The sequence below is a fragment of the Uloborus diversus genome, chromosome 5, assembly GCF_026930045.1.
Source record: "Uloborus diversus isolate 005 chromosome 5, Udiv.v.3.1, whole genome shotgun sequence".
Taxonomy (NCBI): domain Eukaryota; kingdom Metazoa; phylum Arthropoda; class Arachnida; order Araneae; family Uloboridae; genus Uloborus; species Uloborus diversus.
The window spans coordinates 132,176,173-132,203,037 of record NC_072735.1 but is presented as its reverse complement, the minus strand read 5'-3'; the positions used below and the strand labels follow the sequence as shown (position 1 = coordinate 132,203,037).

Genomic DNA, 26,865 nt, shown 5'->3' with positions numbered 1-26,865 from the left:
ACGTCCACCCTGTATATTAATGAGGAATGGTGCATGTTGGTTCTATCGTAGTTACGAAACCTTCCATGCATCCGTAATAAACCAAACGGACCGGAGCAGGAGCTGTTCGATCTCTGTTCTGGATCAAAAAAAAGGACTGGTTTTAGTGGTACTTCTACATACCGTGTGCTGTTTTAGACGTCCATCCTCGTGATTCAGTGGCGTCCCTCTTTTCCAGAAGAGTCACGAAAAAAAAAAGCAATTGAATAAAGGATGAATTAATAACAAAACTTATCTTTTTTTTTTTTCCAAAATCTCTTAAATTTAGTCTTTACTTAGTTGACGCAAGATTTTTCTCAAATGAGAATCTGGAATTTTTAAAAACAAATCACAGCTGGATTAAAGTTTTAGGTCTTTATACAGTTTTTCAAATATTTTACCAAAAATGTCAGAGAACCTTCACGCACAAATAGTTAAACAGTATATTTGTTCTTCAGAATAGTTTCTCATATTTTAGTACTTTTACGTATTATCCCATTCCGATAGCATAAAGAGTGAAGAAAAAAACGTTTACGCAAGTGAGAATATATATTATTCAGTTAAAAGTACTATAATCATAAATAAAACAGACATGTTCAAATATCTTCCAGAAGGTTGGAAGAATAAAATGCATTTGTTTGACTGAAACTTGAAATATCAGCAAATTTCGGGACGCTTTCCATACTATCGAACGGTTATCCGCTTTTCCAGGCGATGCCAAAGATCGAAATAGCTGTTAAAAGTCTAATGAATATTTCATGCGCTCAGATGAACAAGTCCCAATCACCACCATTCCCTTCTACTCACCTTAATAAAATATCAAATCAATGCTGCAAAAGTTCTGTTTGCGTGCCGACGAAGCTTTTCGTAAAGAAATGTGTGGAGGAGGAAGTAGAAGTGTTTTTTTTTGTTTCATAAATTTTTTATTTAGTTAGTAAAAAAAAAAAAAAGTTGTCGAAAGAAAAGTTTTTTGTAGTATTTAAATCAAGATTCCGTGATGGAATCGTTTGAACATCTAATGGTCCTAGGTTGGAACGTATTTTAATCTTTCAGTTCTATCTATTGTATGCGTTTTAATTAACGTGTTGCTGATAAATATTCGTGAGCCTTAAAAAAAGATGCTAAATTTTTTTAATTAGGTGAAAGTGTTAATGAAGTCAATTGATATAAAATAAGCAAGTGTTCTTTCTTGACTTTTTAATATTCCATGGAATATTGATTATTCGGGCTAATTAATGTTCGAATTTGCATACAAAGAAAATCGGAGAAAAACCGCAAAACTCGAACAATAGCTTTCGTTTAAGCATAAAACTAACTCCCGTGTTTCGTGGAACTAAGTGTTGACCTTGGAAGCTTTACTTATTCTTTCCACATTTATTATTTCAATTTACACTGCAATATTGATTATCCGTGCAACTACTGCTCGTGTTTACACATGCAGAAAATAGGAAAAGAAAAAAAAATGAATAAATCGAACAGTTAATGTAAAAAATTGTTTTTCTGTGTTTCGGGAAATAGAAGTTGATTTTGGGAATTTTAATTAATCTTCCGGTTTTCAGCTTTAGTAAACACACATGTATCGATTATCCTTTTTAATGAGTGCTTGGATTTACACGGTATTACATACTGAGAAAAAACAATGACTCAAATAATGGCCCCATGCTTACGCAAAACCTTTTTTTCATGTTTATGAAAATAAAAGTATGCGTTGCAGCTTATTCTTTTGGTACGTTACTTTTACTGAACACTGAACCATCAATTATACGTGCTAATTATTGACCTAAAATTCAATACCGGTATTCGGTATTTTAAAAACGTGATTCCGGAATACCGGTATTAATAGCGGTATTTGAAAATTCTCAAAAAGTACTTGAAAGCATATTGTTTTGTTGCCCCATTTCACAATTTTGTACAAAAATAGTATTATTTATGAAAACGTATTATGAGCAAATATAAAATGAAGGAACAAATGTCATAATAAAATCTCAATAACAGTAAAAAACAATTTGCATCGACTGAATTGTTTCTGAGCCTAGAACTCATTTAGTACTCAACGTTCGAACAGTTATACGTATTTTTTCTGAATTCACGCAGGTCGGTGGTACTGTTATCAATGCGCGATACACCTTCTCTAATTGTCTAGAATTCTTTCATCTTCAAATAGTTTGCTCTCTTGCGTGTTATTTTTGGATAAATTCTTTAGTTTGTGTGTGTGTGTGTGTGTGTTTTTTTTTTTTTTTTTGTATTGTGTGTATTATTTTTCCTCCTAATTTATTGATAGTTGTAATTTCTTTCCGAGAGACGATACTTTTAAAATATTAATATATTTTTCTTGACCTGGAGAGGTTTCTGCTTGATTTTTATTATTAGTCCTTTAGTTTGAAATTTACGATAAACTTGGCGATTAAGTTGAATCTTGTTAGTTTCTCTTATTCGTTTTCGCATTCTTTTCAAAACTCTTAACAATTACGTAAATACTGAAAATATTTTTTAAATGATTATGCTTAACCTCTATGCAAATTTTTGAGGCACTAAATATTATCTTACTTCCAAATATTATCTTGCCAGGTATAAAGCGAGACATGACAACAAACCAGTACCGGTGACAACAAATTACCATTTGTTTTACTAACAAGAAAAAGTTTTCTGCCAAAATTCAGTACAATTGAGACAAGTATTTAAAGAAAATATCATTAAGTATAACTGCAATTGATGGTTGGAATAAATTATTCGTAGAAAAAATACATTCGAAATTACACTCGAAATGAACCGTCACAAAAGGGAAAGTGAGTGATCAGGAAAATAGGAAAAATAAAAACATGGTGCACAAAAATGCGATTCATCTCACCATTTAGTAATGAAAAAATCACTTTGCATTCTTTCCGCTACTTTTATTTCATGACATTCAATTAGTTCGTGAGTTTGACGCGAAATACTTACATTAATAGATTGATTTTGGTTCCGTATAATGGGAAAAGAAATGCACATTTAAAATATAAGTAGATAGATATTTAATAGATAATTAACATTCTTTATTTAAAACTATTTATTATTTTCAGCTAATACCAAAAAATACCGGTATTTTAACTCAGCAAATACCGGTATTTGGAAATTTCAAAATTGCTCGAAATACCGTATTCAATATACCGGTATACCGGTTTTGCAATCACTAGTGCTAATTAATATTATGATTTACTAGTACAAAAAATCAGTAAAAACCCTACATAATTCAAACTATGTACTGATCCCTCCTCGCAAACTCTTAACCTGCCGTCTTCTGTAGTAGAAGAAGTTGACCCTGGAATTATGCCTTTGCTACAGAGCGTACATCAGTTAGAGAACGCTTGTGTTTTTATTTCAGCCACCGTTGTGAAACAGGCTTTTATTTGATTGCCACGAGATATTCAGTAGCGCTTCCATGATGTTATGTGTATGTATATATATATATATATATATATATATATATATATATATATATATATATATATATATATATATATATAATGCAGTTTTTTTTCCGTTTAAAGGAGTGAAAATAATCCTTGACATTTTTAGACAATTAAAACTCGTTTAAGACGAGTAAAGTATGCGAAAACAGTTAAGACTACAATAGTTATTGATTCTATTAAAAGTTAACGCTCTAACCAAGGAAACACAGAAGTAGTGTAATAATGAAGAATAATTTAAATAATTAGCAATCAAAGGAACAATTTTTTTTTGACGTATAAATCCATCTTTTCATAAAAATTTAGAATTTTTGTGTTAGCAATGCTTTTAATGAAGATGATTTCGCTAAATATAAGTTTGAGAGACTGGTTAGCGTATAAAAAGTTGGATTTCGTATTTTTAAATTTTTTTTACTCTTCAAAATTTTACTCTTTGAACTCTGCATCCTATTTTGACCATTTTTGAAGCTGGAAGCATAGACCGGAAGTAAACAAAAAGGTTTCCAGAAGGTTTGCCGCAATAATATATATAGGGATTTTCTCTTGAATAAAAAAAGTTAACCAATAGGATGCGCACTGGAAGTCTTCTTGGCACCAATTTGTTCTTTCCAAAGCCAAGCACGTGATTTAGGTCGCCAAGTGGCTAGATTCTTTGTCTACATCAAGTCTATCTTTGCCGTGAATGAAGTTTAGGACTAAAAGTTGCGAAAATAGAAATCATTCAGTTTAAACGCAGACTGCCTGTATATATATCAATGTTCGAAAGCTTAAAAGAAATTGAAAAACATTAACCAAGCTGTTGGAAAACGGAAGCAATTTCACATTGCACAAGAAGTACAACACAGACTTCTAAAAATAACAAGTATTACTTAATAGAATGAGCAGAAAAATTACAGCGAGAATGAATTGTTCGAAATAAACAGAATAATAATAATGAAGTTCACCTCTTATACTATGAAGTCAACTTGATAGATAGCTCATAATGCTTTTGCCCCCATTGAAACTTGCAACGTATTAAGTAATCATACATATGAAATAAACTTAGAAATTCAATTTTTAAAGTATAACTATTAATTTGGTCGTTTACAAAAACGGACGAACAGGATTTGTAGTAAATTGCGTTCAAAAGTGGTATGTGTTGCTGTTTTATAGATTAATGGAACACAATAGAACAAATCAAGCAAATACAAAACTATGAAACTAGAAAATAATAAATTAGTAAAGAGCATCAGCCTTGACCCATTCGGAATCCAAAAATAGCCTTTGGATTAGTAAGAAGTCGAAATTGGTTTTAATCAATGCTATTGGGTATTCTTCTCAATTGTTTGAAGATGAAGCAGTAGTAAAACATTCCACGTGCCTTCCGTGTGCTTTGTTTTGGGAAACAAACGTCTCTCAAGATAAAGTGATACTGACTTTAGCTTTGATGACTCTGAGCTCTAAGTAAAATACAAAAACTTTCCATCGAAAATGTTATGGAAAACTATACTTGTTTTAACGTTAATTTAGATGGAGCTAACGCTTCATATTTCTGTCTTAAAAACGTTTTATTGTTCATACATTTTTTTTTCATGAATTAAGACTGTTTTAACAGCGTCAGAGAAATATTTAGATACCGATAGAATACCGTTCCTGTTGTCGATTTAATTTGTTTTCTGTAACAAGAATTCGTGATTGCTTAGGGCTCATAATAACTGTACAATTTTAATTTGTAACAAACTAATCAAACTAAGGCTTTAAATGTTTGGGCGTACGGTAGACGATGTATATCGAATAATTAATTGTTGCACAGATTTTTATTATAAAAAAATCATTTTATAAATAGAGTATAGACTTGCGTAGAACTTTGGAAGTGGGGGACCACTATATCAGGCGATATAGATTACACTCCAGAAAAATTCTCACGCGGTCGCCAACGGAATTGTTTTGGAAAAATATTCGTAAAAAAAGCATTTCTCGTATGAAGTATGAAATGAATGAACCTAATAGTGTAAAAAAATTGATTTTTTTTTCATTTATTTATATGAACTAATGGGGAACACACGATATCCCTGGTGAACCCCGTACGCACGTTTATGATACAAAGAGCAAGCAAGTAACGAATGTTTGTGAAAGCAGTATAAGATTCAACGAGATCTATCTCAAGTAGTCAAAATAATAATACAATTGGTAACATGCTTATGGAAGTTTAACCTTTGAAGGATAATCATGAAAGTTTTTTGTGGTTACGAACTAGAAAATTCCTATGTTATAGTTTCCAATAAAGTAATTTAGAAATTCAAGAAACGTTGTGTTAAAAGCTCATGATTTTGGTATAGTTAGCAGTGCTGTTCTAAGCGCATAAATTGTGTCACACTATTAGTGTCGTACACACAAAGTGATTTAGAAATTACTGTTCAAAAATACAGGACGATTTCTCAAAAATTGAGTTTTTAAAAGCACTGCCAAAAAAAAAAATGACTTTTGAGATTTTGAATTTTTAAATTATGTTTTTCGCAATCATGAATGGCGATAGGACCCTACTCGTTGGGTTTCTTGTTTCAACTAATGGCTTTTATCGTGATCATAATTTAAATCCAAGACGTCAAAATTCAAATGAATGCCTGCCTGGGGTTGGATGCTGGAAACTGTGTGCTAGATGCTGTTTTCACGTAAAAATGATTGTATGAAGTCGAGCATGTCATTTATAAATGATTCGATTCCGAGGCACATGGACGACTGCATTAGAAGCTTAGAAAAATAAAATCAAAGGACGCGGACGTCATTCAATGGTTAAGTGAAACCAAAAAACAATTCTTGATTGCCCAAAAAAGGATTATACCAGATTGGGATCACACTAAGGGGGTTACACTCTGCACTTCAATTAAAGTGTAACAAAAACGTAACAGAATGTGTGAAACTAAAATTCCTTTTTTTTGTACTAACGTACGAATTTCTTTGTTGCAGATCGTCGTTTTCTGCTGGCCAATGCGCAGGTTGAGACGTTCCCGATCATCTACTGCAACGACGGGTTCTGTGAGCTGGTGGGCTTTTCGCGCGCCGAGCTCATGCAGCGCCCGGCCACCTGCGAGTTCCTGCACGGTCCGCTCACCAGCGCTCAGGCCACAGCTCACATCAGGGAGTCCCTCGACACGCGTGTTGAGAAACAGCTCGAGATCATCTACTACAGGAAAGACGGTGAGCTCTCATCGTTTTCATTCACTATATCCTATTGTGCATAGTGCGGCTCTGATAAGATAAGGCATGATCTTGACAGAATTTCTTTCTTAGGATGATTTGTTCTGAATTGATTTGAGCTAGGTTACTTTTGTAGTTAGTAGGTAGTATTGCGAAAGTATTTATGCTCCTGTCCGCACCAGTAACGCTGCCTGCTTTCACTGAACTATCCAAAAAAAAAAAAAAAAAAAGAATGGAAACGCTGCATAAGTCAAGCCTCAACTTGTCAGAATCAAACTCTATCGCTGATTGAGGGCTTGAAATGAAAATGATCGAAGTCTAAAAAAGAATTTTTTTTTCAGAAGAGCCGAAAAATGATAACAACTGCATCTGGTACCTACAATCAGCGTGGTCTTTCGGGAATTTTTTCAGCTATTGAGACTGGAATACGCGTTTTGGTCGCTTTCCACTTTATAGAGTTTATTAAACTCCATAAAGTGGATAAAATGTCTCTAAGAACAAAATGAATTTAGTCTTAGGGACATTTTTCGGAAAAAAAAAACGGTTTTTTGAAACTTAGGTCATTTTTAGTCATGCTTGAAAAGTTATTATTCGCAGTGGAGTATGATTGCCAACAAGTTTTCACAAAAAAAAAAAAAAAAAAAGCGAGTCCGCGAATGTTCGGATTTTGGAAAAAAAAAACAAACAAAAACAAATAGTTATCGATAATTCAGTAATTTAACATTTAAAAAATTTTTACACCATAGGAAATGGCATGGATGGCCCTTTTAAATAAATAAAAAAAAAATTTCGTTAATACCTCGCACGCAGCTTGTTTTATGCCAATTCAACATCTACTGAAAGACCCTATGTATAAATAATAATAATCTTTACTTGAAAACGTTTGAATTGCACAGAACAATCATTAAAAAAATAATTAGGGACATTCCGATTTCATTAACATCAAACTAATAAATTGCTTCCTTAAGAAAGAAATGAATGTCAATCAGTATCCTATCAGGAGTAATTGGATAATTAATTATCCAATTACTCCTAATAGGTTTTTGCTGCAAAAGATGCAACGACATTTCTTAAAAAAAAAAAAAAAAGCTAAAAGTTGGCGTTAGTATGGTTTTCTGATGAACCCATCAGCCCATCCATGGAAACTGAGGCAACTATCAGACTTTCTATTCTAGTTCCGTTTTTCAATCATAACAAATTAAAAAACCATTGTGAATGCATCCAAATAATTCTAATTCAACACAAAAATAAATATTATTAGTAGTAATTAAAACACTAATAACTTTTGACTGATATATATGTTGTTTCAGATGAAAAAGCAGGAGATATGTAATAAAATAAAACCTTTGCGTACAGGAACGTTGTTTAAACTCAGAACAACACACTATCATAGTGGCAGTTTTTAATCATAACGTAGAACTCTAAACAAGCAACAAATATAATCTTATATTCATAGTTACAATCTAATGGACACTATTGAAATTGTGCTGAAACACCATTAACAGTTCACTGATATCTAGTTTGTTTCAGATTGAAAAATTAGAAGAAAAGTAATATATAAATCCTTCGCGTATACGAACACTGTATAAGCTTGGATCATCACACCGTCAAAATGCAGCTTTTCAATTTAACGTAAATTAGCAACAAATAGAACAAGCAACAAATAGAACCTTACATCAGTAGTTACAAAGTAATGCAGGTGGTTTAGTCAGTAAAGAAGCCGGTCCGATGAAAGCAACCTTACCCTTAGCGGTCAAAGACGGAGTAATATTCAAGACATTAAATTTTTACTCCTTATTTCTGGCAGGAACAAAGTTTTTGTGCAGCCAGGTGACAGCGCCGATTCGGAACGAGGAAGGAGAGATCAGCATGTTCATAATGAACTTTGAAGATATCACGGATGCTCCCTACAGAGACGATGTAATCACGCCTTGTACCAGCCCCTTGATGAGTGAGTAATTTCAATTGGTTTGCATGAGTAACCAAGGATAATTAAACTGTTTATTAGGATTAATAAATTAATTATTATCTCTGTGGAATAAAAAACTGTTTATATTATGATTATCCATATGCTAGCACACCAACAAACAAGCCAACTCTCATGCTCGTGTCACACTGACAGCGATGGTAATCTATGCCATCATCGTTCTGCGTGCGTCATTGATTCTGTGTAATTTATGTAAACGCCCTCTTGAATACTTACTGGCTATCATTTATTTCATCATTAAAAATTATTTTCGTCCAGAGGACCATCCTTCGTTGATACCTCTGTTACGGAACGTTAAATTTGCCAATGATCGCTGTTTGTTTAAAGCTGCAACAAGAATCTAAGACAGTAAAAGGATCAAGTATTTTGTGGCGTTCGTGGTCACTGTGAACAGAAAATTCAGGCGTCCGTCGTTTTTTATTTTATTTAATTTTTTCCTTATAGATCTATTTCTTTTTTTTAACCTTGAAATAATTGAGTAACTTCGTCTCGGGGCAAGGCTACAAAATACAAGCAAGTTCGCATTGCGCTTTTCTGATGTGGTGCGTTGGCAGTCGTTTCATTGTTATAATTTGTACCATTTAAGACAATTTTAGCATTAAATAACTTTAACCAAATAAAAGCTGACCAAAAACTGACCAGTGCAGTTAAACTCGCTGTGACGACAACGATGCCCAACTTGCAATTGTACTATGTACGGTGCGGTACAACACAAATTTGAAGTTGTATACACGTTTCAAATATCTAATTGGTAAACAATAGCAGAACTTATTAGCTCATATGCTCAGCTAGTAAAAGCTACGCAAATATCAGAACACTATTCTTATTTAACTTTCACTGTAAATATCATTCAACCAACCAGTTTCTCAACCACTTCGATATAAAGATGGTATTTGTTTTTTCATGCAAACGAAATTAAAAGCTATTAATGCAAAATAATTTCATTAACACCAGTAAGATGTAACTTCTTGATGTTTTTTAAGACTCCAAAATCTTGAAATATTTTTCAAACATTACTAGAACCCGAAATCAATCTTAAAAATTTGCATTCTGTATCAAAAGCAGGAGAGTTGGCATGTCTGTTTCAAAATAAATGAGTACTTGCTCAGAGATCTAATTCCTAACGTTAATATTTTAATCATATTTAAATGTTCATTATCTGCATAGAATATGAATACTATGAATCAAGAATAATTATTTTTTATTCAAAAACTTACTATCATTTACAAAAAAAGTACATTTACTATTAAAAATATATTCAGTGTGTAGATGTTGAGAATATTTATAGAGTCGATGGGTGAATGCGTTAAGTTTAGGTAAAGACCCTCAGAGAAATATTGTGTTACTAGCGCATTGCAAAGTCTTTTTTTTCTTTTAGAATGATGGAATTTTGTTACCACCATCATAATAGATAATGTGTAAGTTATTAAAGTTAATAATAACGATCATGAAGGCTCCTTTGGCAATCGATTAATTCATAAGTTCATAATTGAGGAGATATGTTAATAAATTATTTGATAACGTTTACCATAAGATATGAAATTGCAACATTATTTATATAAATAATATAGTGAGAAAGTCTGGAAAATTCATTTCTTGTCGCGTTATGTTATATTTGTGTAATCGTAAACAGTATTTTCCACTTACAAATCAATAATATATGCTTCATGAACATGGTGCAAAAAAAGTACATTTTTATAAAAACTACAGTGTAGTTTTAGTAGCTCCTTTTCTCGATCTTTTTTGACCAGAATCAGTGGTGATTGCTTTAAAAATGCATTTAATATCTGACTATACGAATGCTTTATGTCTCTCAGCCAGCAAGTGATGTTGCATCACTATTATATGAGCAAATAATAATATAGAAAGCTAAGAGCTGCACTGGCCATGACACTGGTTAGAAAACATTTATAAAATTAAAATTATGAATTAAATCAACTTGAGATAGTGGGAAAAAATGGAGAAAGTAATTAACCACAATTAAAAAAATAAATAAATAAAGGGAATCTAAGAAAATTTAACCAAAGAAAAAACTCTCATTGTTCACTTTTTGGAAGAAAAAAAAAGAAGTTAAATTCTTGCAAAACAATAGCCATTATTCTCTATTGTTTAGATGAGTGTCTTTTTTCCTTGTCGAACTATTTTTTTCTTTATTGTAAAATTGTTATAATGACTTTTGCTGTACAATAGATGGCGCCACGTTTTACGACAGAATGGTATTGATTGCATTTGATGTTTATCCCCCGCGTTACGTCACAAATTAAAACTTCATCACGGAGAAAGCTTTCCGGAATTTTGCTGTTTGAGGATGAAGCGTTAATATTTAAACAACACGATTTAATAGCTGTATTTGGAATTCTATAATTCTCTCTCCATTACGTTAATGCAATATTGTTAGCAAATAGAGGTTTGAAAAAGAAAATAAATAAATCTTTTTAATATGTAGGCAATATTTATTATTTAGGGGGGAAAAATATTAACGAAATCAGTAACTCATAAGGAGTCTTTCGCCAAGAACATGTTTTAGTTGGATAGAAATAATCTTAAGTGTGATTAAATTCTCTTTAAACAGTGTTATAGAAGTGAGAAAGCAGAAAATAACTTTTATTTTAAAATGTTTTCTTGAACACGGAAAAGTAATTTTTTGGTTTGGTCTTATTTTATTTTAAAATCATATTTCTCACAAATGTTGAAGATTTTCGCTTCACAAATGAAGATTTTTACTAATGAAGGGTCAAAGATTAAATTAATAAAATAAATGATTGCAATATCTGAAGTTTCATGCAAATGAACATACATATAAGGCAGTGAGAAGCAAAGGGATGTAAATGGACATTTTCAAGTTTTGAGTAAAACGCGTATAAAGATTACGTCCTAGGTAGGTTTTCATTGACTGTTTTTTCTAAATCATGCTGTACAGCATCCCCTACCAGGGCTACTAGTACTATCTCTTGCCCCAAGACAAAGGAGGGGTTCATCTACCATGTGTACTGGTTATCTCCAAATTTTTAATTTTACCACTTGCATCCCTTGCTTCTCACTACCTCATATAATTTATGCAATGAAATTTCCAAATCTTTGTAAATCATGAAGTTGGCAGCAAAAAAAAAAAAAAAAAAAACGAATAATTCATTTGAAATATTCTTTTGAGAACTAAATCTCTTGTTTCAGTTTGAATTTTTAATTTACAATGCTTTACTCTCATGAAACTCGTCCGCTTTTTTTTTTTTTAATACTTCGCTTTGTAATGGCACCAACTAGAATATCAAACAACATTTTTAATTTTATGGAATGTTGCTGGTAAAAGTATATGAGATATGCTATTGATTTATGAAAAATTTGAAGGGATAAAACTTGCGTGTGACTAATGGGCAAAAATTGAATTTGACCCATCTAAATGTCTGTTTTTCTAAGTAATATTTACACCAAATTAACTGTTTTCACAGCTTCTTTAGCAGAAACATTAATAACATTTCATTACTTATGTACTTAATAAAAATGTTCACAGGTTTTATATGTTTTTTTTTTAATTAGGAATACTTTTTTATTAATTTGTATGGTGCGTTTTTCATCGGCTCTATGAATATTCTCTAGACAAAAAATGGTTCACAATGAGGGCTTAGTATGGATATATGTTTGGAGCAATTACGTTCTTACAGGGTTGTATGCAAAAAAAAAAAAAAAATTCTTGAAAAGGCTTCAAAAATGATTTAAAATGACGATATTTATAAATACATAAAAATTATGACTGAAATTCTGTGCTTACAGCTTAAAGTACTTATTCTTTTATTGCTACTTTTAATCATTTGAAGCAAAAATAATTTTTTTCTTTTGTACTTTTAAAGTTTATTCCAATTATGTATTCTTGTTTCTCTCACACTGTGACGACAGTTCAAACTTTTTTTACTTAATGTATAAATGTATTTTTAAAAACTATACATTCTTAACGATGATCTCAAAAGGAAAAGAAAAAAAAGAAAAAATGAGTATTTTGTTACTCAAAAATGGAGCTACATGATGCAAGTTCTTATATTTTTTTGAACTTACTACTACAAATTGTGATCTCAAAATATTGTGTATAGCAATTGATAAATCCAAAGTGTGAAATAGATTAAAAATGAAGGTCTTGTGGCTTAAAAATATGTAAAGCAACATTTCTGTTCTGCGCAATGTTTCTGCATCTATGTTGTTAAACTTGTTTCATTTCAGTCTTCAAGAGATTTCCTCAATTATCCCGCCAAATTCAACGCATGCGTCCGAGACACCACACCAATAATTACCAGGCAGCTGAAGACTGCAACAACTCCGAAACAGTTCCAATACAAAACAGAGGTGCTAACTTCTCAGTGGCATAATGCACAAAGCAAAAATATTTATTTCGCTCGCTCAGCTTTACACCTCACATGCTTTACATCAGCTTTTTTCATATATTAGAAATAGTTTTCCAGGTACAATGAATGGCAAAAACTCTCATATTTTTTTTTTCGATGATGAGCTTTAGTACCTTTTGCTCAAAGCTTTCCGAAAAAAAACTACTTTAAACATAATCGTTGTAAGAATAATTCTTAGATTATTATTCAGTTGTCATACAAATAATCATTAATTTTACTTGAACGAATTACTGTTTTTTTAGACATCATTATCATTTACTTAAACTAAACAAAGTTCAACTATTTATGAAAAATAAAAGCTATGTTTTGGATTTTATTGACCTAAAATTGGTCTAAAAGCAAAAACTGTGTCCCAAAATCCAACTTCTCTCAAACTTAAAACGTGTGTCATTCAGAAAATAATGTCGGGCTCTAGTAATAAAGAACTAAAATTAACTAAAACATAACAAAAGTTTAAAATTTTTACGTAGCAATGGATATATATTCACTTTTTATTCGTATTGAGTTTTTTCACTTTGTTTCATTACACTTTTCTTTCTATTACTCTTTCATAAGTACTTATTTTAACACTAAATACATAAAAGGTACTGCATACTAGGTAGGCATATTTGCAGTATATAAAAAATTATTATAATGTAATTTTGAGCCATATTCTGGAGGATAAGATTAGATTTTATTATTATTATTGAAATGTCATTTTATGTCATGTCACTACAAGCAAATTTTTCACTTTCTGCAGAATCACTTCTACAACTAAATTTAATTGATTATTAAATTTAAATTTTATCCCCTTTCTTCTCGCCTATTTTGATGCTGAAATGTTGCTAACGCTTTGTGCTTCGGTGAAAAAATTGCTCCTATAAATAATTGAGAATTTTAACTACAACTACTTCTTAATATTACTTGAAAATTAATACTAAAGGTTTTGACTTTTGGTTTAGATTTTGCAGTTATCTTAATTTCAATCTCATCAAAATGGATTTTTTTTTTGTGGTATTATATTTTTCAGGATCTGTGAGAGTTTTTACCATGTATGCTTGATGATTGAAAATGATGCTGAAATTTAATAGCACAGTGAATGACTAAGTTGTAAATTTTATGATTTTATTTTAGTGCATGAACTCTTATTAATCGATTTGGCAATACAAAATTAAAGGAGTAATGGAATTTTATTGCCTTCATTCTATAAGCGTTCTAATGCTTTCTTTTTTGCACTTTCTCGCAACTTTTAACTTAATATTGAATCCACCTAAATGGGAACAGATAGATATTTTTTTAAAAGATTCTCGTAATTTGGTCTTTTTCAGCATCATTTTCTTCTCACTACTTTGCCATGCAAAGCGGCAATGCACATCCAGAAAAAGAATTTCAGTCACAGTAGTTTCAAAATAGAACACTTCCAAAGCCATTTATAGCACTGCTATCACGCACTTGCGTTGCATTAGCCGGCGCAGAACTCTAATAAGTAGTAGAAGTAGCACACATAGAATTGATAACCCATTCCGCTCCCACCATTTTCCGTTCTAACGTGACGTGCTGGAACGCATTACGGCACGCAGGGATGAATCCCTTAGCCATTTTCTGCGACATACTTGTATGAGAAAGGAAGATTTATTCTGCATAAAAAATTGCATTTGTTTTATCTGTGTGGAAAAACAGGAACACAATGACTTTTTAGGATTAATGTAATGTTCTTAAGCTTAACGTTTCACCACGTATACTTAGAGTATTTTGCTTAGGTATTTTATGCACAGCAAGAAAGTTGCCCTTTAGTTTATATCTGTTGTAGAAACAGCGCATTAGATTTCTGATTGTTAAAGCAAAGGGAAGCATTACGGAATACTAATTGCCCAATAAAGGTTTTGGTCATATCGAAAATATATCGAAAAATTTCTTTTCCTTATACATACGCATTCTGTTCTTAATGTTAAATGGAGTAGGATTTATACGAAATGAGAATTTTCGCAACTATTTCTCAGTTTTTTTTTTCTCTTTGAGGAGGAAAATGTATTTTTAATTTCTAACTTATGGCTTTTCTTTTTATCTGCTTTAGAATTTTGTTTTTAAATTTAATACACGTTTTTCAGACAATATCAAACTTTGTGTTTAAGTATTATATTCTGAAGGAAAATTATCATGTTAATTTTTCTCCTTAAAAGTGTCATTTCTTTTAGTTTCTGTGAATTGCAAAGAAAGAGATAAATAGAGATGGTAAATCTAGGGTTTTTTTGTTCACTAACATCATTCGATGTATAAATAGACGAAGGTTCTACATAAGTCTCAAATTATAATATGATAAAGTACATACTCATTACAAAATATTATGCATTTTTTAAAATCTTTTGCTCGAGAAAAAAATTTTGAAGAGAAAAAATATAATTTGAAGCAAAAAAAGGGAACAAATTTTAAAAAAGTAATTAAATTTTTTCACTATTCAATCTTTAGTTTTGAACCTTTATTACTTTGAACTAACTTTATTACCATAGTTCTCGTTTAGTAATACAATTTTGTTCAAACAGACAGGAAATGTAAAATTTTAAATGCCTTTGTCAAACTTAGAATGAGGAAGCCAACATTTTACAAAGACGTGCACTCTGATTAAAATTTTTATGCTTCTGCATGAAAAAATTTTAACTCTTTATTTTAAGCTATGCATCATACATTTTATATAATATTTACTGCTCAGTTAAAGCATAATATTCCAGTGTTAACTCGTTTGTATACAAAATTCAAACCATTTTAAACTTGATTTTTTTTTTCTTTTGGAGAGGGGAAAGATTTTGCGTTAGAAAATTTAATTGGATTGTAACTGTCACTTTTCGTTCTTGCCTCTTTATACACGAAAACACATACCCTATAAAAATATGGAGTTCTATACATATAACTTAACTAAAACTTAAAAACCTAAAACACGACTAGACTTACAGGAAGTTTAACAGAATTAAACCTTTTCCGGGCGTAAAGTATGAATACAATTTCATTTATCTCTTTTTTTTTGTAAAATATATTTTTTCTTCTAAAAATTTTTATTTGAAAATACTAGAGCTTAAGCAATTTAATTTCAACATGCTACTCAAAAACATTTTCCATACAATAATTCTAGAAACATAATATGCATGCGATAAACAATATTATTTATCCTTTAATTGTCACGAAACGTATGAATTTTAAGCAAAAAACAAATTAACATTATCAAAATTGTGTGAGAAGCAATTTCTCCAATCCTATTATCATTATTATTATTAGTAGTAGTAGTAGTATTGATACATATTATTATAAATCACTATTATTATTACTTACATTATTAATATTATTATTATTTATTATTGCTATCATTATTATTATTACTAGTACTATTATCTTATTTATTATTACTATTATTATTACTAGTACTATTAATTTTATTATTATTACTATAATAAAAATAATTATTATTATTACTATCATTAATATTATTACTAGTACTATTATTTTTATTGTTATTACTATAATAATAATAATTATTATTATTACTATCATTAATATTATTACTAGTACTATTATTTTTATTATTATTACTATTATTATTATTATCATTATTATTACTACTAGTACTATTATTTTTATTATTATTACTATTATTATATTTTTACTATTACTATTATAATTACTATTATTACTATTATTACTATTACTATTATTATTATTACTATTATAATAAGTATTATTTCTAGAATTATTGTTACCGTTACTATTATTATTATTATTATTATTATTAATTTAATAGTAATTATTATTAAATTTATTATTATTAATATAATAATAATAATAATAATTATTATTATTATTGTTATTTTTATTATTATTTTTATTATTATTATTTCTTGTATTATTGGTACCGTTACTATTATTATTATTGCTACTAATATAATAATAATTTATATTTATTATTATTATTATTAATGTTATTATTAATATTATTATTAATATTGTATTATTTTTATTGCTATTATTTTTATTATTATTATTACATATTATATAATCTATATATATAGAAATAAATGTTTGTCTGTATTTAATCCATGAACTCAAAAACTACCCGGCAGATTTGGCTGAAACTTTCACCGTTTGTTATTTTTGGTACTGGGAATGTTTATAGACCAGTTCGAAAAAAATCCGATAGATAGTTCCTTTTTTATTCCAATTTAAGTCACAATCCATTGGATAAATACGAATAAAATTATCGGCTGCAGAAATTAATTCGCGTGAAAGATCTCATTGATAAGAAGTTAGCTGTTGCCATTTTTCTTGAGTTTGAACAAATAAATTCTTTCTTTATTGTTTTATGGCTTTTCATGCAACGGGGGGATTTAAAACTTTTTCTATTTGATATTTTTAGCGATTGATTGATCTTGCAAACTGCGTGAGTACAAAATTTGAGTATAGTCACGGCTTCACTTGATACCTGGACCGATTATTATGAAAATTGCTATATATATGTATTTTTCCACGGAGAAGGTGCATAATATGCTCATTGAAGCCACTCGCCACCAGGTGGCACTGCAGAGTAGCAACTTTTGCCCCGTTCAACCGATTGTCATGAAAATCAGTATAATGATGTATTTTTTTGTTGGCGTAGCAACGCGCGTCGGATACAGCTAGTTATTTTTATAAAATTTAGCATTATTTGCTTATTAAATTAAATTACTTAGATATGTCTAATACTAGAAGAAATAAGTAATCAAAAGATTTTTAAATAAATATTTCCTTAATGCATCAAGTTCCCTTTGTTTATCAACAGTCAAACTTATAATTCCCGGAAAAAAAAATTCTGTTTAATTAATGACTTTCATTATGTTGGGATGCTCACATCTGATACATTAATTCAGATTCTATGCCATTTTGCTAAAAAGTAATAAAAGCAAATTTAATCTTTGTAGAAAGTGTCTACCCATTTATCTCCAATCAGGTAAATCATTTTTAGTCAAGACAATAGGGTCCTGTATTGTGAAGTAATCCATCAATTAATCAAAATAAATCATCTATATTTCTGTTCAAGTTTTATCTAAATTTTTATTTCGGAATAAAATCCCAAACCTTGACTTTACCCCTGCTTTTTTTTCTCTAGAAAAGCCAATTAAACTGTTATTTTCTTTATTTCTCTTATATAATAACACAAAAGTCATTCTATTAAATTATGCTAATTTACAAGGACTTGAAAAACGTTTTCGTATTGGAAAGCTTTTACAACTGTCGTTGAATATAAATGAAGTTTGAAACAATAATCGCCATGCATATTTTTTTGTTTTAAATATCATTATTATATGGAACATCCTTTGTCTGATTATGCATCTAGAAGTAAATAATAAGTCTAAATTGAGTCTAATAATAAGTCTAAACTCTCTTCAGAGTAACCATAACGTTTTTATGTTAACATATTCAAAGAAAATAAATATTTATTCTCTCCATAATGTTTCCAAGAAAAACAACACAAAAATTAACTAGCCTTAATGTTTGTTGTTCATTCCACGAATACTTTATTGGTATTCCATTAACACATTAAAACTAGTTCAAATTTCCTTTTTTTTTTTTTTCGAAAAAAAAAAAAAAAACTACATTTTTCCAGAAAATGAATTTTTTACACCCATTCTAAAACCCAGCATATGATCTTTAGAAACCAAAACTACTATCGTATGCAAAAACTTTCACCGTGATTTATTGCAAAATTTAAAAAGCAATTTAGCCTTAACTTCTTTTTTCGATTTTCTAAACGACTCACGTAAATTGTTTACTGTTTATTAAAAAAACCCGAGTTCTAACATTAATTATTAGGAAGTTCTTCTTTTCCTACAGCTACCGCCAACACCTACATTGCCTTTACTGATTTTCAGCACGTGACGAAAAGCATTAGGAAAATGTTTTTAACTTGCTTTTCGCTAACAAGCCCATTCTGATTTCGAAAAAATAATAATAATAAAGTTTATTCGTTTTGAGTTGCACTTTTTGGTCGTTGCAAGCTAATTGAAAATTCCCTAAATATCATTTCTTAAGTTGGTTTTTCCCCCCTTTTAAACGTTACACAACGCCTACTGAAGTGATGTGTTTATATGTAGAATTATAGACGCTTTTTAGCTAAAAATGTTTATTTTGACTTTTTTAATAGATTGGTCGAATGCATTTACATGATAAAGTTGAATAAATACTCCTGTGCTTGAAAAGTAAAAAAGAAATTTCACCGTTAAATTGCACAGGTTACAGGCTACTGCAGACACGTGTTTTGGGGTTACAAGGAACCCCTTTTTCAAAGCAAAATAAGGGAGCTAATGGATGAAGCTTTTACTTTTGGCTTTTGTTGGATGTTTTTTCATCCATAAACTTACTTATTTTGCATTGAAAAAGGGGTTCCTTGTAGGATCGAAACACGAGTCTGCAGTAATTTGCAATTTGCAATTTAACATTATTTCTTTTTTACATTTACATGATATTCATCAAGCATGCCAGCACATTAAATTTACACATTGCAGTTAATTTACAATGTACTTTTCGAGTATCTCGCTCTAAGTAAGAAAGGGGAAAAAAGAGATAAAAGGGAGAAAAGTGAACTCCTTTTTAGAAGAAAAAAAACAGACGAAGGTGACAATTATTCTTAAATGTAGCAACGTAATGCTATCAGCAAATTTCTTCCCCGACATTTGAAATTTTCATTTGCACGATAGTACAGTACACAGCGTTAATTTAAAGATATGTGCTTTAGTTTGACGGAATACACATCTCACCATTATGCATTTTAACAGCCTTGAATGAGTTACTAAGGTATTGCATGACGCATGAAATATATATACGAGAACACTATCAACTACAATGAACATCATAGTTCGTGTCTACATCTCATTTACAAGTGTTATTAATGAGTAACCAGAGAAAATAACTGCATTTTAAACGTTGAAAAACTTTTTAAAGTGAATCTTACATTTTTTTAAATGGTAGTTAAGCATAGAAACCGCTGCACTTGATTATTTGATTGGCTCATCTGCATAAGGACCTGAAGAGGCATACAATCCGCTGAATCTGCGGACAAAGATTACGTTGTTAAGGTCATTGTTAGTTCTGCCCATTTCATGTTTAATCTGAAATAATACAAGACGAGGTATAATACTAATGCGATTTGAAAAGATGCTTACCGATTTACTACTGAAAGCAAATGGCGGGGAGAACTTTTGGTTGAAGGAGGTAAGGGACTAGACGAATTGAAAATAGTACTCTAAGTAATTTCTGTTACTGACGATTACATACAGGAGCCTAGAAGGGGATGACAATACAGATATTAGACAATTGCATATATTAAATATAGACCTTTAAGTAAATAAGCATTACAAGTGGGCGAACACGTCATTATGTATATTAGAATCTCATAAACACGAACTGAAGAATTGCCAGAATGTTTTCTAAAATTAATACTATAAAATGTTTGTAATTTAAAAGTTTCATCGTTTGTCTCGTGATTTTTTCTTGTTTTATAAGTGCAATAGATTCCTATATTGGCAGCGCATGTCAAAATATTTTTGTTCCAGCAGAACTTTGTTCACTCACGGAAACAACCCTTAGATTAATAAGGTTTCTCTTCATTCTTAGAGAAACATATCTTAATACAACAAAATATTGATAACTATGTTTGAGTTATTAATGGTTGAGTAATTGAAGAGAAAGGTTACACTTTAGTACATATAAATAGTTTAAAAACAAAAATTAAATGGCTTTTCTAGTACTTTGAAATTTACTAAATAAGGGGAGGATGTGGTTAGCCAAAATTTTACCACATTGATGTCATCTAAAATAGGTTTCGTATTCTCTCCCTCTCTCATATCCCTCTCATTTGTTTTCTACTAAAGGCTAGTTAACTAGTGTTAGAACTATTAGGTTTCGTAGAGCACAATAAACGAAACTACTCTACCAAATAAGTTAGACGGATGACGTAAATTCAGAAGAAGATGCTCACGTGGTGTTATTTCCGTGAAGTTTTCGTGGAAAAGAGATAGTCAGATTTTGCTTAAGGAAGAGGGCAACGAACACTTCCCCCACATAACTTAAATGTCTATGATATTAGTTTAGCTTTTAATGCTTGATGAAAGGGGAAAAAAGTTTTCGTTTGAATAAGAGGGAAACGAGCACCTGGCCTACATAGGGCGCATGACATTAATCTTGCTTTTAGGATGCGTTTCATAGGAAGCACAAAAGCCTGTTATCCTTTCAGATCTGTGAATCTTACGCTCGTCTTATGAACCCTTTCTACTTTCTACCGCATTTTTCTTACGTCGGTTAGAATAGATTGTAACAGAAACTTGTTCTATAAGTCTTCCGTAGCTCGACAAATAACTCATTTTTAGCTGGTTTTTCCATTGCCTTTGTAAGCATGCCCTTAATGCTTAAGGGAAGTCATAAAATCAGTGTCTACATAGCGAAGAAAGAAACCCGCAGATCGCCTACGTAACTAAAAGGTCAATGATGTTGGTCTTGCTTTAAGGTGCGCTTACGTAGGTCAAAAGCCAGTTCTTCTTTTATATCTGCGGAACCTATTCACCCCCTAATGAAACTGCTGTACCACTTTTCCCTATTCAAGAAAGAATGAATTTTACAGGAAACTAGTATCCGTACGACCTTTGTAGCTAGACAAACAACCCACTTTTAGCTGGGTTTTCTATTGCATTTGAAAACACGCCTTTGATACTTCATTGAAGTCATAAAATTAATATCTACACAACGAAGAAGGAAACCAGCACTTTGGCTACTATACATCACTAAAAGGTCTATGATATTAGTCTTGCTTTTAATCTTTCTAGGAGAGAAAAATTTAATATGAAAGCAGGAAACGAGCACCTCGTTGGTATAACTAGAAGATTCGTGATATTTTCCTTGTTCTCAATGTTTCTTGACAATGTCATCGCAATACGTGAAAAAAAAAAAAAAAAAAAAAAAAAGAGTTAGCAGATGAGACGCTACACTTACTAGTAACCTTACTGGTAACCTAGTTTAGAGGATATCACTATCTATGTTGTCTTTCATATTTTACTGACTAGTGTGTTCAATTCGTGGAAACACATACTACTCGCTGCCCGTAAATTTTAAAATATTTGTCAATTAAAAAAAAAAGTTACAAAAAAAGAAAAATTAAAAAAAAAAAAAAGGCTACGCTTGCGTGGATTCAACAAACTAATCCGATTTCTAAAGCGAACGGCCTAATTTCACCCAGAATTCAAACACCACGCTGAAAACTGCTTCCTTCGCTTGATCTTCGCCTTTTTCAGCATTCTCAAAAAATGTTGTTGCCTAGCATAGCCTTGCTTGTGCTGATGGCACGTGGTATTGTTTTCAGCGCGCAGCAAGTCCCTCCGCCTGTGGCTGCCCGCCCTTCTGCGCCGGAGCTCGGAGTCCCGCTGCGACCCGGAGGACGCGATGTTGACGCCGGCTGACGCCTGCGAAGCCGTCGCCCTCGAGACCTTCGAGCCGCACCTGCGTCTGCTTGACCTGCGGCGCAAGACCAGCCTCGTTGACGCCGATGCCGCACCGGACGGAGACGGGTACCGAGCGCAAGATATCCTCTGGAGGGCCTCCTCCTCCTTCAAGGAGAAGGGAAGCCTGTCGGCAGGTAAGAGCAGTTGAGTTTTCCCCGTCAAATAAAAACGTTTTCGGGTATCTACGAGGGCTGTTAATAAAATATCCGACCTTATATTTTTTTTGTATGAAAACCTGCCGTATATGACCCAAGGGCACTTACGTGAATCGAATTTTTACCTGTCTGCACATGCTTTAATTTATTCCGTATATCAGTACTTCCCGTTGCTGGCAAACAGAGTTTGACTCTAGAATGTGTACTGCCTTTGCCGGACACTTTAATTTCAAGTAAAATGAATAAACAACTGGAACAGCACTAAAATTTCTATCGCCTCCTTAGTTCAGGAAACAGTCAGAAGACGAAAAAGGGTTATAAAAGAGGAGGAGCCCATTGAACTACAGGAGTTTGGTTTTTCTTCTCCGAAACGTCGAAATCAAGTGCTAGAAATGGGTTGAAAAATCTTCTTTCAAAGCCGCATGCATTTCGGCTTTGACTGTCACTTAGTTTCTTGCAAAATTTGATTCAGTAGCTCTTCTCTAGTTGTTCCATCATTTTTCTTGAAATGTAAAATTCCGACGAGAACCCTACACACAAACTCAATCAAGCGCTGTTTACCAGTGATTGAAGCTATTGATAGACGAGGAGAAAATCACTCATACACGCGATTAGATTTTAGATTAAATTTCAGTGCACCTCATCAACTGGTCACTGAAAAATTTATCTCGTTAAGTTTCAAAAGCTACCATAGAGTATGATCCACAAATAAATTATTGTTTTACTCTTAAGAAAGAAAAATCTGCTAAAAGAATCATACAATGTAAAGCAAGAAAGTATTTTTAGTGCTTTCTTTAGGTTACATCACTTAAGTGATATGATTATCTCTTTAAGTGATGTAACGCCATTTAATGACCAATGCCATTTAATGCAAAATAATTAGAGTTATTTTTTAACAGCGAAAGCGTCTCTGTACTACTGCAAATTCTGTGATGAGATAGAAGTTTCTCTCATTCAATTAGTTATTGTATTCTTATATACAATAGATGAGTTTTTATAACCTTAAAAGATTTTTTTTTTGCTTTCCTCTCTTCTATAGAATACTGGATTCCTACTATCAAATATTTTTACTCAGATACTAACTTTACGTTAACAATTAGCATTGGTTAAAAACATTAGTTTATGTAGTCTTAAGTCAATAATTATAATAGCTTCGTGTCTATAATATTATTCAATTGATGTTATGCGTAAATATTTTATACTTTGGCGCATTAATGATATAAATATAATATATGATATACATAATATGCTTGCGCAGATTAACTTATACTATATTAGTTTGGTTTATGCAACAAAAAATTAGAACATTTTTTAAGTAAAAAAATTTGCTCGAAACAATGTATTGGAAAAATATTAATTTTTGCATCTCTATGGTGAGAGATGTTTCTTTTCTTTTCTTTTTTTTTTTATTTTTTTTGAGCATCCCTTTGAACAAAATATACATAAATACTTTTTGAAACTAAACAGGTAGAAATAAGGAAATACTATACACTTGTTTATGCAAAAGGTGCATTCCCAAAAGAAAAGAAAAGAACATTTAATCGTTAAATTATAATTCAAAAAAAAAAAAAAAAAAAATGTACGGTGTGAAATAATTTGAATATATAAATTGTTTTTATACTATGCTTAACTAAAAATAAAAATGTATAATTTTGGCTAAATTAGTTATTTTTCGTGTGTTCTACCATTTTTTAAAAAAAAGTTATCTTTTTTTAAAGAATTTGAAAAAAAAGAAAAATAGAATTCAAGCAGTGTTATATCAAAAAGATTTTTTTTAAAGGAAAAAAATATTTAAAATAAAGAACAGCTACAGTTTATTAGACTTCGACTTTTCGGTGACTTACATATCATGGGCTAATCCACCAAGTATTTCTCAGTTACCTTATGAATGAATATTTTCTACGGAATTTCTACTTTAAAAATTCCGACACAGCTTGACTTTTTGCTTATGACCCGCATTCTGACTAGCTTCCGGCATCATTTTTATGCTAACTGTACCTAACATTTGAATAGATTCAAAATAAATAAATAAATAACAGAACTACACACCCCATTGCATGAAAATGATAAAACATCAGTGTATATAGTTGTACCCATTACTTATTGTAGCATGTCATGTTTGTTGTGAAGATGTAGTGACACGCATGTATTTGATAGTGTATGACTCCAACCAATAGTTGTGTAATCCTGCTGAAAACTTTATGGGGAGACAATGTTGTTTAAATTTTTATTAGAAATAAATTTTATTTTACAGAAAAAGTGCTGCAAGATGCGTAAATTATCTATCGCATACCAGTTTTATTTACTTTGTAGGTTTAATGTTTTAAGAGCTTTAAATTTTTTGTCCAAAATGTACATTTGCTCTCAAACAACAGTGACAAAGAATCTATCACAAAGCTGTAGTCTCTATAGCTCTATGGCAGCCATGTATTTGTTGATGAGCGAGGAAGCTTATTACCGGCAAATCTGTGATTGGTGACGATTTTCCACGTGAACTCAGTCGTCACGGTCACGGCAATTTGTGGGTTAAAAAAAATGCACCAACTGTGACACATTTACCGGTAATAAGCTTCTTTGCTCATCAATAAACACGCGACTGCGATAGAGATACAGGGAATAGAGCTTTGTGATAGATTCTCTTATCACAATAACTAGCTTGTACTTCATAATAAAGTTTGAATTGTAATTATTAATCTAACATACATTTAATATTTTTATACACTTTTTTTCACTTTAAAAGTACTTTAATCTCACAAAAAACGTTGAATAGCTAAAAATTATTTGTTGGATTTGAAAATACTATTACTTTTATTACATACCATGATGTAACTGTTTCCTCTATCCATTCAATAACGTTTAACGTTATTGTTCAAAATTATGTAATAAATTATGTTTTCGACATTCATATTTCAAATTTCAGGCTTTACGTCTTAACTACTTCTTCAAAGTTAATATAGTATAATTTTATTTTAATTGTTAATAGTTCTACATAATTACTTAATACGAAATGATAACTTTTTTTTTACACAACATTTTCTCTCTGTTGGTGCTTGTTTGCTTCAATGTTGTGACATTTCTTTGTATTATAAGTTGTATTTTAATTATTTATAGTAGTTTTTAAGGATTATATTTGATGTGCGCTGTTTTGCATGATACTTGTTTATAATTGTTGTAGTGCCTTGAAAAGCAAATAGAAGCAACGTTTATTAAAACTATGTCAAATATTTCAGAAGAAATTTCCGTTTTACTTTTTTTTTCAAATGTACTTTCCTAATACTTAAGGGATTTTTTTTTTAAATTTTATGCGGCATATGATATAATTAAATAAATAAAAAAGTAAATTCATAAATATTCCTCGAGACTTTTTTTTGGTTCTAACCATTGTTCTAATTTTTTTCATTAGTTTTTGATATTAGTAAATATGGAAACTATCTATTCATTCGAAGTATTTTATCTTTTGCTTAAGAAAATACTGAAAAAAAAAAAAAAAACCTCAAACTAAATTATACGTTTTAAAATAATTATTTCGAGATTTAGACATCCTTACGGCGTAGTTAAAATAATGTTATAAATGCATAAGTGATTTAATGCGCTTTAAACTGCACTTTAAAACAATTCCTAAACGTCACTGATTATTTCCGTGGAATGTTTCGGGATTTCATATGCTTCTATCAATTTCCTCTGAAAATCAAATATTTTCAAGTAAGGAGATTTAGACATCCTTATGGCGTAGTTAAAATAACGTTAACAAGTAGGAAACAAAATACATACCATGGATATTTTCAAACTCAGTAGTATTATTACAGAACAACCAAGTTTATTTTAAACAAGAAGTTCTGTCTAGAACTAGACGAGGCTACTTTCCCGTATACCCATACTACTTTCTAGTACCTGATCAATATTCTCAAAAATAGCTAAAAATCGCAAATTTTTTCAAACATATTTTTTAAATACTTTAAGCTGATTTCTAGGAATAAAATATTCCTCACTCATCTAAAAAAATTAGATGCGTAAAAAAAAGCAGCAGCAACTTTTAAACAAAGCAGCTAATACACTTTTTTCCATTAAAAAAATCTTTAACAGTTTTCAAAACGAAAAAATAATAATTAAAATTAATAAGCTCATTAAAATAAATATATTATATCAAAAAAAAATCGTTTCTTTTTCCCCTGTTGCCAAAAACATTTTTTAAATAAATTAATG

The 26,865-nt window shown here is 30.8% G+C and overlaps 1 protein-coding gene across 1 annotated transcript in view; it reads left to right on the top strand.

Moving 5' to 3' along the window:
- The window catches only part of LOC129223150 (potassium voltage-gated channel subfamily H member 2-like), a 219,580-nt gene that overhangs the window by 176,133 nt on the left and 16,582 nt on the right, over window positions 1-26,865 (top strand). The window contains exons 2-5 of the mRNA XM_054857717.1: window positions 6,411-6,641; window positions 8,449-8,592; window positions 12,838-12,960; window positions 22,369-22,641. Of these exons, the coding sequence (XP_054713692.1) occupies window positions 6,411-6,641; window positions 8,449-8,592; window positions 12,838-12,960; window positions 22,369-22,641 (771 nt within the window). The remainder of the gene's footprint in view (window positions 1-6,410; window positions 6,642-8,448; window positions 8,593-12,837; window positions 12,961-22,368; window positions 22,642-26,865) is intronic.